We start from the raw sequence: 11,148 nt of genomic DNA, 5'->3' as shown, positions 1-11,148 counted from the left end.
GTGTGTGTGTGTGTGTGTGTGTGTGTGTGTGTGTGTGTGTGTGTGTGCGCGCGCGATTAGAGTTTCAGAAATCCTCCAATAGAGACTAATGACATTCATCCTGAGCTTACAGTTCTTGGCATAATTCAACATTTTGGAAAATGTATTTTAGTATATATATATATATATTTTTTTTTTTTCTGAGAGTGAAATGATAAGTTCAATATTAATCTCATGCAATAAATTCAGAGCAGGAATATAGAATGTGTATAGCCTAGCTTAGCATAAAGACCGTAGGTGGGGGAACAGCTGGTCTGGCTGCTCTGTCCAAAATGAAAAACACACAGACCTACACATCTAAAGGGCAACTCATTGTCACTCATTGTCACAATGACCCATGGTGGTATCTGTATTATTCATCTGTTAGTCTCCTGTTTCCTCAATGCTGATTTTGGAATGCTTTTCACCTCTTACTGCTGGACAGAAGTACTTTGTGGATGGATAAGATAAATCCACCCCAAATCACAAAAGCTTCTTTTTTTTTTTTTTTTTACATTTCTGTTTATGCACAGGTTGAATAAACAAAATCCATTTTGTAAGTAAGGCTGCGTTAAAAAGCATCTTTTCCACTTTGGAGAAGAGCCACTGTATGTACCACTACTTCCTACCCCTAAAACAAGAGTCATCATTTCATCTTTAAGCATATAGTTGCAGGAGGTGATTTTTGACACCAGATGGCACCAGAGTAGAAACAGTCAAATGGAAAAAACAACTAGTGTTGTGAGCTTTGAGATAATATATCACTTCATCTAATTATCTTGGATAATGAGGTGATAAAAACATCGCCTGAGTTATTGAGACATCCAGCAGAAAACCAGCAACATGGGTATTTGTCTCTCTTTGTAATGTGACATTACATAGAGTGATTCCATTCATTGTTAGTTTATAAAAAATGACGCCCTCATACTAAGAGTTTGTGGACGTCATTATGTGGTGAGACTGAGTCCAGGCTATGAGGTGTTCAGAACATAATCTTTGTCGCTGCAGAGGATGCGGCGCTGCGAAGTCGTCTGACGGAGTGTCTGGAGACCATCCTCAACAAAGCCCAGGAGCCACCCAAGTCCAAGAAGGTCCAGCACTCCAACGCAAAGAACGCCGTTCTGTTCGAGGCCATCGCCCTCATCATCCACTACGACAGGTTGGCCACCTCCGCCGTGAATTCCCCCATTGGGTCACTAGATAGGCTTTAAGCTAACCGTATTTGCCTCACGACATGTTGCATTGTGTGTTAGTTTTCAGTCCTTCTGTAGACGCCAGACTGTAACACTGCATTAAAAGCACTAAGATTTATGAACCTCTCATCTAGGTCACAAGGCAAACCCAGCCATCATTAGTTCACATTCTAGTGTATTTCTTTTGGAAGTTGAAATGTGTGTTGGCATTCGGACCCTACAGCTAGTCGTTGTATCTCGTCCGTTGCAGCGAGCCCACCCTGTTGGTACGAGCCTGCAACCAGCTGGGCCAGTTTCTGCAGCACAGGGAAACCAACCTCCGTTACTTGGCTTTGGAGAGCATGTGCACGCTGGCCAGCTCCGAGTTCTCTCACGAGGCAGTGAAGACGCACATAGACACTGTGATCAACGCTCTGAAGGTGAGTCAGGTGAAGGTGTGCCTTTTGACAAGCTCTGGCAGGTTAATGTGGAAATGATGAAACCTGGTGGGTGTTTGGGTGTTGATGTTGTTTTTAATCCATCTGATCAGTGGGGAGCTATGGAGTCTTGAAAGTGCCCCTGGAATTGTTATGCAATTTTTCAGTGGTTATTTATGATCACTTAATTGATAGTTGCCTCTAAAGACAACTTATCGAGTGGGGTTTTTGCTCTATGAAGGATTCATAAAACCTTTTAGTATTAAAATAGTGTCGAAGAGAAGTTAGAGAAAGGCGCCTTTCGCCCTTAAACAGGAAGTTGTTTTAACAATCTGCTCCATTCCGCCCTCGGCACCCAGGAAGGTGCGAGGTCCCGTTCATTCTTTAATTCTGTTTATTATAATTCTGTTCTCATTCCGTTAAGGCTCATTGTAACTGATAATAATAACAATAATAATAGTGTAATATCATATACCGTGGAACATTTTCTGAGATGGTTATCATACCGTGAACATCTTAAACATTACAACCCTAGAAGTTAAATCCTGCAAATTATTTTCCCAGATCGCTCTGCCATAACAGTTTCACATAAAATGAGTCATTGCTTATAAAGTTGTTGGTCAATTTATAGTTATTTATGATAATTCAACATAATCCACACTGGTTGTCTGTGACACTAATGAACCGAGACGTCGCTCAAGCTCCGCTTTGTAAACGTTTCCAGGCTTTCTCTTGAACCTTCTGACCAAGCTGATTAATTCAATCTCCACGGGACATAAATACACCTTCTTTACACAGATGTATCATTGGTGCTGTGGATGTATTACTCAGCAGAACTGTGTGTGCGTCCACCACCAGCTCTTCTGGTTCTAAGTACTTCTGAACGATCAAAAGATTCTGTTCATTTCAGTCTTGGAGTACTTAAAGGCATAATTTACCCCAATTTGCAACAGCCTGGATTTAATTCAGCAATTCGGTCAAATCGATCGGCTGCATTGGGATTTAAGTAGCTCCAGCTGATAAAATCTGGCAGAGACATTTGTCATGCATTCTGTTCGTGTTTGTTTTCCTCACAGACGGAGCGAGACGTGAGCGTCCGCCAGCGAGCTGTGGATCTGCTCTATGCCATGTGCGACCGCAGCAACTCCAAGCAGATCGTGGCAGAGATGCTGAGCTACCTGGAGAACGCCGACTACTCGATCAGAGAGGAGATAGTGGGTCACCAGCGCAGGCCTGTTCACCATTTCCCCCCCCTTCTGTGTGCGGCTCCCACCCTCAGCCGGTTGCTTTTTCTCCCTTAGGTGCTCAAGGTGGCGATCCTCGCGGAGAAGTACGCCGTGGACTACACCTGGTACGTGGATACCATTCTCAACCTCATCCGCATGGCCGGCGACTACGTCAGCGAGGAGGTGTGGTACCGCGTCATCCAGATCGTCATAAACCGAGACGACGTCCAAGGCTACGCGGCCAAGACCGTCTTTGAGGTGAAGATTTATTGAAGTCAAGCTGGGACGCATCTTTGTCTTAATGCACTGTGAACTACATTGATTTTGTGATGACTAAGGTCAAGTTTTACCAGTGGCAATCAAAAGAGACCCTTTAGCCCAATAACACTAAGAAATCCTCAAGGAGCCTTCACATTGGGAAACTAGTGAGGGATTGTATCCTAGTTGCTGGACTATATGAGGTCCACATGGACATGGTTGGCTGGCTGGTTACCACCTGTTCCATTGTAACGGCATACTTGCAGTAGGTAGCAGTGTACATTCCTCATGTCGTCATGCTTTGTGAACCCTCGTAGGCGCTGCAGGCTCCCGCCTGCCACGAGAACCTGGTCAAGGTGGGGGGTTACATCCTGGGAGAGTTTGGCAACCTTATTGCCGGTGACTCTCGCTCCAGGTAAACAGCATCCACATACAGGACATACAGGACAGAGCAATCCATGCTTTTGAAAGTCTAATTTCAAAATAGAAGGTTGGTTCTCCCAATCTACAAGGAAAAAAATGAGTTTTGAGAAAAAAAATTTTGGTGCTCAAAGCATTATTAAGCAATTCCACATCAATGTCTCTTGTTACCCTTATCTTTAGACCTATTTTTTTTGTAAGAAGTATTTTTATGAAGCCAAACTATCTGCATGGCTAGATACAACCAGCCTTATGTTAGAAAATATGTATTTGGGTGAACCAAACCTTTAAAGAAATGCTACTGACACCAATATGCTGTCTTACAACTAAACATGGTGCTGTGTTGACCACAGGAAACGAGTAGAATATTATATACAAGAGCAATATTGACTTCATTTTGTGATCGGAGCTGAATGTGAACGTCCAGAGGTTTCACCGCTTCGTGTCGTCTTCTCCTTCAGCCCGCTGGTCCAGTTCGACCTCCTCCACTCCAAGTTCCACCTGTGCTCCGTGCCAACTCGGGCACTGCTGCTGTCGGCCTACATCAAGTTCATCAACTTGTTCCCTGAAGTGAAGGCCACGATCCAAGAGGTCCTACGCTCAGACAGCCAGCTCCGCAACGCCGACGTGGAGCTTCAGCAGAGAGCCATCGAGTACCTGAGGCTCAGCTGCATCGCCAGCACCGACATACTGGTTAGTGAGTTATAGATGAAATACTGATCACGCTTAACTGTCTCACACACACTCGAGCTTTCACGGACACACTGTTAGAATAATTCATTTGGTTTTGCTTCTGCTACTTCAGTCACTTGGTTGTTCTGTGTTACTCTTCCTGTGCCCGCTATGTGAGCCATTATTCCATGACTTTCTCTGTCAGGCTCACTTTTGGAGATACAAATACTTTTCAGCTTCCCGACATATACCCACATTAACTCACACACACTCTTTACGGTAACCTGCTACATAGAATAAATCTGCCGTCTGAAATCAATACAAAGATTGTAAAACGAAAACCTTCAGGGAGAAACGGCAGAGACGCTACATCACTCAGTAAAAGCCAATGCATTTAATGAGTGAGGACAAGATCTGTCACGTCCAGTTTAAATACGATCAGCGGATTACAATGGTTGAGTGAGCGATCACGTTGTGCAATTGCTTTCGCAGTAATTAGTAGTTAATTAGAGCAGCATGTTGCTCTGGCTCATTTATTTTCTGTGAAGTCGAGACACAAACACACAATCGGTCACAATAAAGTTAAGATTGGGATTAAAATGCAGGTCAAAGTCTCTGCAAGTCTGGAAAGTTTGATAACCACCAGCAAGGACACATTTAGCCGAGTCTGCATGAGTCTCATCCTGTTTGCTAAGGGGGCTCCGATTGGGATTTTAAGGGCCGATCGCTGGAACCAGCCTCAGCTGGTCTTGATCACAGGGGTCTACTTGCAGCCTCCTATTTATTGTGTAGCATTATTTATTTATTTTTACCAACATTGTATATTATGTATTCAGTGGTTTCTTTACATTTACCTGGCAGTCCTTTACAAACGCCCAAAAAGCATAGCTATGCTCCGACCCAAGGTGTCTGAAAACCGCAAACGCCCTCAAGGACATTTGAGCCATTCTTGCGTCTCCCCCTCCTCCCGCATGCTTTTCCTCCCTCTGAGTGTGCAGCCATTTGGAACAGCCATAAACATTTTGTTGCCCTCAGACGTGGTCATGTGACACGTTGCTTGGAGCATCAACAGTGTAATAAAAAAACATTAGCACCCTGCCTATCTCTACTGTGGGATGCACTATGATGTACTACTTGTAGGTTTTTAATAAGTTATAAAAACTTAAAAGTGAATTGTAAGTCACACTTGTGAGGTGAGAGAACCACTCTTTGTATCATGCTGTGTGGTGCCATATGATTTTATGCGATTTCTCTAGACCTGTGAATCACCATTGCTGTTTGTATTGCACAGGTTTAAGGCGTTACAGTATTGTCTCTCTCTCTCTCTCCCTCCACAGGCCACGGTCTTAGAAGAGATGCCTCCGTTCCCAGAGAGAGAGTCGTCGATCCTGGCGAAGCTGAAGAGGAAGAAGGGCCCGGGCAACGTGCCCGACATCGACGACGCCCGTTGGAATGTCAACGGCAACGGCAACGCCGAGCAGAGCGAGAACGCTGAAGGCACCAACAAGGTAAACCCCGCAGTGGAGCTGTAGAAGTAGCTGTGAAGGAAATCTGGCCAGCAGAGCTTTTTACCAAAGATGTTTTTAATAGAAACCCCACCCAGGAAAAACGTTCACTCCTAACAAGTAAAGAAATGTCACCAGTTTCAATGTGTTCGACTGGAAGCATTCATCCCTAAAACAAGCCTGCATCACACTAACAATATTCTTAAAGTCATGTTCTTTTAGCATTTCCTTGTTCTTCACCTTTACTTGTCTTCTCTCCTTCCTTCCTCCCTCTGTCCTTGTTCTCCTCTTTCTCGTTCCTTTTCTCTTCTTTTCTTTCTCCATCAGTTCTCTCCTTCACTGATGGCAGACCTTCTCCCTACCAACAGACCCCGCCCTGCCTCCTCTAGTCCCACCATGCTCTCTGCTGGGACCATGGTACACCGATAGCTAGAAAAGACACATCGTATGATCAGTTATATAATTATTCATTATCACTGGAGTGGCAGGCAGCCGCTTTTGTCTCTCATATATCCCACATTATATTAGTCATGTTCCTTCCCCTTACTTTGTTCTTATTTACACAAACCAGCACTGAAGAGGTTTGGGTTTTCTTTGCTTGCAATTATAAGGTTTTGACAAATGTTATTTTACTTTCTTTGAAATCCCCACACGCTACACTGCATTAAAGTCAAACGTAAATTCAATGTTGAACCTACAGAGGGCTGAAGTCACAGGACGACCAAAGGGTTTTGATATTCTTCTATCCATCACCAACACACCTTCTCATCTCCATAACGTGGGACCAACGAACGCAACGCACGAGTGTGCTGGCTCTGCCGATCAGAAAAACTATACACTTGTGTTCAGACGTTGATGGGCTTAGTATGTAGCTTCTGTATGTTAAAGTGGATATTTCTTGATGTTTCTCTGCCAGGGTTCCGCCCACCCCTTCACAGACCTGCTGAATCTAAACCCCAGCCCTTCAGCAGGAGCCAGCCTGCTAGTGGATGTGTTGTCCGACAGCTCCACCCCTGCATCCGCAGACGTGTCTGAGGAGAACTTTTCCAGGTGGGACCGTACTGTGAGCTCAGTTGATGAAATCAGCAGAAAGCGCGGTTTCACGTACTGTAGAGTAATCCACATTCCATTAAGTATTACTGGGACAGTTGGATGACACACAAGAGACACGTAAAACAAAAAGAGAGGTCAAAATCCAAACCACAGTGGTATCCTGACTTTCAATCAAAACACTTAAAACACGGGATCTTGCGTTCCCAAAATGGAACTAGATGGTGTCTTTTATTATGTTTTAGGGGTTGTACGTACGTCTGATGTCTCAGGAACGTCCGGAGGGAATTCCTTCCAATTTGGCACAAACGTCCGCTTGCACTAAAGGATGAACTGATTATAATTTGGTTGTCAAAACACGTTTTTTGGCTTTGAGAATCCATACGCTAATTATGACAATTTCACACAAATGTCTTAATAGGATAAAGTGATGAAGTAATGACATTTTGGACTGACATGGATGTAAGCTGCAACTTGATTGGTCGGCGGAGGCGTACAATCACAAGGTGGTGTTAGGGATGCTCAACTTGCTCTACCTTGGGGGCCAGTTAAAAAACAACTATCAGGGGTCTGGTGGATCCTTTTTTGTTGTTGCTTTTTTTTAATGCACTCTGGCACCTTATTTACATCAAAGGTACAAAAAATAAATTGTCATCGTGATTCAATTATTTTCATAGTGTATTAGAAAATGATCTGCGGTCAACCTGGCGGTCAACCTGGCACCCTACCTGACCCACAGGGCATCAGTGAGGCATCACTGTATTAGACCCACCTTGCCTGGTAAACACTCCACTTCCCCAGTTTGTAACAGAGGCTTAAAGGGATAGTTCAGGTGTTTTGAAGTGAGGCTTGAATGGGGTTTCTATCCATAAGCAGTGTATTATCTACAGTAGATGGCAGTCAACACGCCCCCAGTCTGGAGAAACAGACGGGAATACCAACACAGGAGCAAAGCACTGCTGTGGACCGGGGCAGCAGCAAAACCTATTTTAGACACCTAAAAAAAATCAATATCAGTTTAAGTGTACGCTACGTTTAGTATATTTTCTCTGCTTTACCTTCCCGCTGGAGAACTGAAGCTGTTATCTATGCTCTCTTATCTGCTTATTTCCAGCATAGATGGAAACAACTTCAGTCCCCCATCAGAAAGGGCTGTCCGACCTCAGAGTAAAGAGGTGGAAATATTCTAAATATACACTTAAGCTGATTTTATTCAAGGTGGGCCTTTCTTATAGGTGTCTAAAATAGGTTTTGCTGCCCTCATCCTCAGCAGTACATTGCTTTGCTCTTGTGCTGGTCCTCTTGTTTCCCCAGACCAAGCCAACATCTACTGTGGGGTAAAACCACGGCAAGTTCTCAAGAGTTCTTTGTTGTAAATTTGTAATTGTGTGCTTGTGAATTCCAGGTTCGTTTGTAAGAACAACGGTGTTATCTTTGAGAACCAGCTGTTGCAGATTGGACTGAAGTCCGAGTACAGGCAGAACCTGGGTGAGCAGCTTTACTATAGTAGTCGTCTCCAATGTGCTTGAGTTCTGCATCTTTTGCTTTTGTGAAATCTCATCACACCTCATCAGTTTTTAAAGATGCTTCTGACCGGCTAGCATTATTTATATCACTTTAAATGTTTTGGTCAGATGTTGTTACTGAAAGAATGAACTCAAACATAGTTTCCCTGCTGTCGTCTCACAGGTCGCATGTATGTGTTCTTCGGCAACAAGACCTCCACCCAGTTCCTCAGCTTCTCCTCATCGGTCACCAGTAGCGACACCCTCAAGATTCATATCCTGACCACTGCTTGGTAGCTTCTTGTCACAGACTTGACTGTCCCTGTCCCGCCCACAGGAAAGCCCTGCAGTTTACTTAAAACTGAATCAACAACCAGTTGTATGCTAGTGTCCTTTATGTATCTGTAGAGTCCTTGACCCGTCGTCTCCACAGCTGAATGTCCACACCAAGCCGGTCGACCCCACAGTAGAAGGCGGAGCTCAGCTCCAGCAGATCCTCAACATCGAGTGTTTGTCAGATTTCACAGATGCACCGGTCCTCGACATCCAGTTCAGGTTGGTGTCTGGATGCGTACTTTATTCTTCTCGTCTTTTAGTTTAGTTCCACGTGCTAATTTCTGACTCACTGTGTGTGTGTGTGTGTGTGTGTGTGTGTGTGTGTGTGTGTGTGTGTGTGTGTGTGTGTGTGTGTGTGTGTGTGTGTGTGTGTGAGAGAACAGATACGGCGGAGCTCTTCAGAACATTGCCGTGAAACTCCCCGTGATGCTGAACAAGTTTTTTCAGCCCACGGAGATGGCATCCCAAGACTTCTTCCAACGCTGGAAACAGCTCGGAGTGTAAGGCTCACTTTACATTATCAACGCACCACTGTGTCCTGGTTCCTATCATTTGTCCCTGTCAGAAAACAAAAGACAGATCTCTTTAATTAATCAATATCATTGGATCGACAGTGATCTGAAAGTATAAAACACAAGTATTCAGTGTTTAATGGCTGAATGGTCTTTAGTTAGTTCTGTCATACAGTATGTCAGCAGTGGCTGCTATCAGAAGGTCAGTTCTTAAAGGGACGGTTCACCTGTCCTCTTCGGCTGAGCTGTAACGTTAGCTAGCTAGCTCAGTGGTGCTAAGTGAGCTAGCAGTGTCGGTTAGCTTTAAACTATAAACACGAGCCTCAGATAGCCAGTTCTATTTTAGATCTGGTTCCAAGTCGATAAAATACCTTATTGAATCTTTTGTCTCTCCTCTCGCTGTTTCTTAACGTTGTTCATCACACTCTGAAAGCAGGCTTCCTGTCTTTAGCTAGAGTTGCATCCTCTGGTTTTGTCAGTGGCAGATTTATTCAGCTGTAACTAATTCAAAGTAAATAAGGTACTAAGTAAAAGTGAAAGACTACCTCCGAGCTGGCGTCTGTACTCGGCCAAAGATCATATGTAAGGTTAAAGAAGCAACATCTTGAGTGGAAGGGGAGTTTTTGTAGTTCAACAAAGCAGACAGTGTGCTACGTCTTCACTAGGGAAATAATCTCTCTGAAACACGGAGCAGTGTGAAGTGCTTTGGACTGCTCGTGGCATTTAGGTCATGTATAAATGTTAAACTATTGACAGAACGAGGTTCAAACAGGTCATTTATATTGTAAGTAGGCTATCATTCTGTAGTGACGTGTCCTGTTCCTGTCCTGCTGGAGATAAGTGAGTCTCTTCTCTCTCTCTATTCTCCGTGTCCTCAGTCCTCAGCAAGAGGTTCAGACGATCTTCAAAGCCAAACACCCAATGGACACAGATGTCACCAATGCCAAGGTAAGAACACTCACTTCTTTAAGGGTGTAACTGCTCAGCATCAGCCATTCACTGAGATTTGATGGTTCATAATGCTGAATTTATAGCAGCTTTTCTCAAAAATGGTGACGCTGTTTTGGACAGTTGTTTTTGTTGTTATTTTGCACGACACTACTGTAGTTTTTTTTTAAACAAAGTGGGGCATTTAAGTAACTCACAGATTGTCTTGAATCTATTTAGTTCCCATAAGAGAAACCTGTACAAATAGAATGAATGCTTGTTTTATATAACTTACTAACTCGTCAACATGAATGGATTGTGACCATCCCTTTAATAGTTGGTGGGTGATGGTCTTTGTCAGCCACGGTGAAGGCATTTTCCGGTGGGTTCATAAAGTTGCGACAACACAGGTTTTTTTTTTTCCGTCTGAATCCCTGATAATTTGCTTGTTCTGGACCTTTAAGCCGTATCAGCAGATAGGGATTTTCTCCGTTAAAATTAAACCTTTCAGTATTTTAGCCCCTTTAGGATTTCTGTCATGTTGGCTTAAAAGAAACCGAACGAGTGAACCTTGAGTGAAGATTGTTTCGTCACCGGCTGTTTCCTGGGTCAAGAAGGAACTGTCCAGCAGTGGACGTGGATGAGGAAGTACAAACTGTATATGTGCACTAAAAGTACAAATTCAGCATTCAGTCGCCAACTTTAAGATTTAAATTGGTGAAGTTGAGGTATTGAAGTGACTATGGTGCATTGAGACTTGGTCTATGATTTCCTAAAACCAGATTATTCCCCTCATCAATCTGCGGTTCTGTCTACATACAATCATGATGTTTGTTTAATTTCTCTTTTGTAACTTATCTCGCAGATCTTAGGTTTTGGTGTAGCTCTGCTGGATGGGGTGGATCCCAGTCCTGCCAACTTTGTCGGAGCCGGAGTCATTCACACTAAGAACACTCAGGTGGGCTGCCTGCTCAGACTGGAGCCCAACACACAAGCACTGGTAAAGAGAGACACACACACACACACACACAGACTCATCCTTGTATTGAACCTTCATATATCTGGTGTGTGTGTGTGTGTGTGTGTGTGTGTGTGTGTGTGTGTGTGTGT

The 11,148-nt window shown here is 43.8% G+C and overlaps 1 protein-coding gene across 2 annotated transcripts in view; it reads left to right on the top strand.

The window, feature by feature from the left end:
- Positions 1-11,148, top strand: part of LOC116382940 (AP-2 complex subunit alpha-2-like) — a 24,442-nt gene that overhangs the window by 11,384 nt on the left and 1,910 nt on the right. Inside the window, exons 8-22 of one of the 2 annotated variants that reach the window (XM_031846406.1) lie at positions 1,027-1,177; positions 1,462-1,630; positions 2,704-2,841; positions 2,929-3,111; positions 3,429-3,526; positions 3,993-4,224; positions 5,541-5,711; positions 6,036-6,125; positions 6,625-6,758; positions 8,164-8,246; positions 8,448-8,537; positions 8,695-8,818; positions 8,983-9,099; positions 9,990-10,059; positions 10,904-11,038. In XM_031846406.1, the coding sequence (XP_031702266.1) occupies positions 1,027-1,177; positions 1,462-1,630; positions 2,704-2,841; positions 2,929-3,111; positions 3,429-3,526; positions 3,993-4,224; positions 5,541-5,711; positions 6,036-6,125; positions 6,625-6,758; positions 8,164-8,246; positions 8,448-8,537; positions 8,695-8,818; positions 8,983-9,099; positions 9,990-10,059; positions 10,904-11,038 (1,985 nt within the window). The remainder of the gene's footprint in view (positions 1-1,026; positions 1,178-1,461; positions 1,631-2,703; positions 2,842-2,928; positions 3,112-3,428; positions 3,527-3,992; positions 4,225-5,540; positions 5,712-6,035; positions 6,126-6,624; positions 6,759-8,163; positions 8,247-8,447; positions 8,538-8,694; positions 8,819-8,982; positions 9,100-9,989; positions 10,060-10,903; positions 11,039-11,148) is intronic. The other variant, XM_031846407.1, reaches the window with a different exon arrangement.

This window comes from Anarrhichthys ocellatus, unplaced genomic scaffold, assembly GCF_004355925.1.
Source record: "Anarrhichthys ocellatus isolate YVR2014 unplaced genomic scaffold, GSC_Weel_1.0 scaffold6, whole genome shotgun sequence".
Classification (NCBI taxonomy): Eukaryota; Metazoa; Chordata; class Actinopteri; order Perciformes; family Anarhichadidae; genus Anarrhichthys; species Anarrhichthys ocellatus.
The sequence above is the reverse complement of the archived record's forward strand: the minus strand, read 5'-3'. Positions and strand labels throughout refer to the sequence as shown.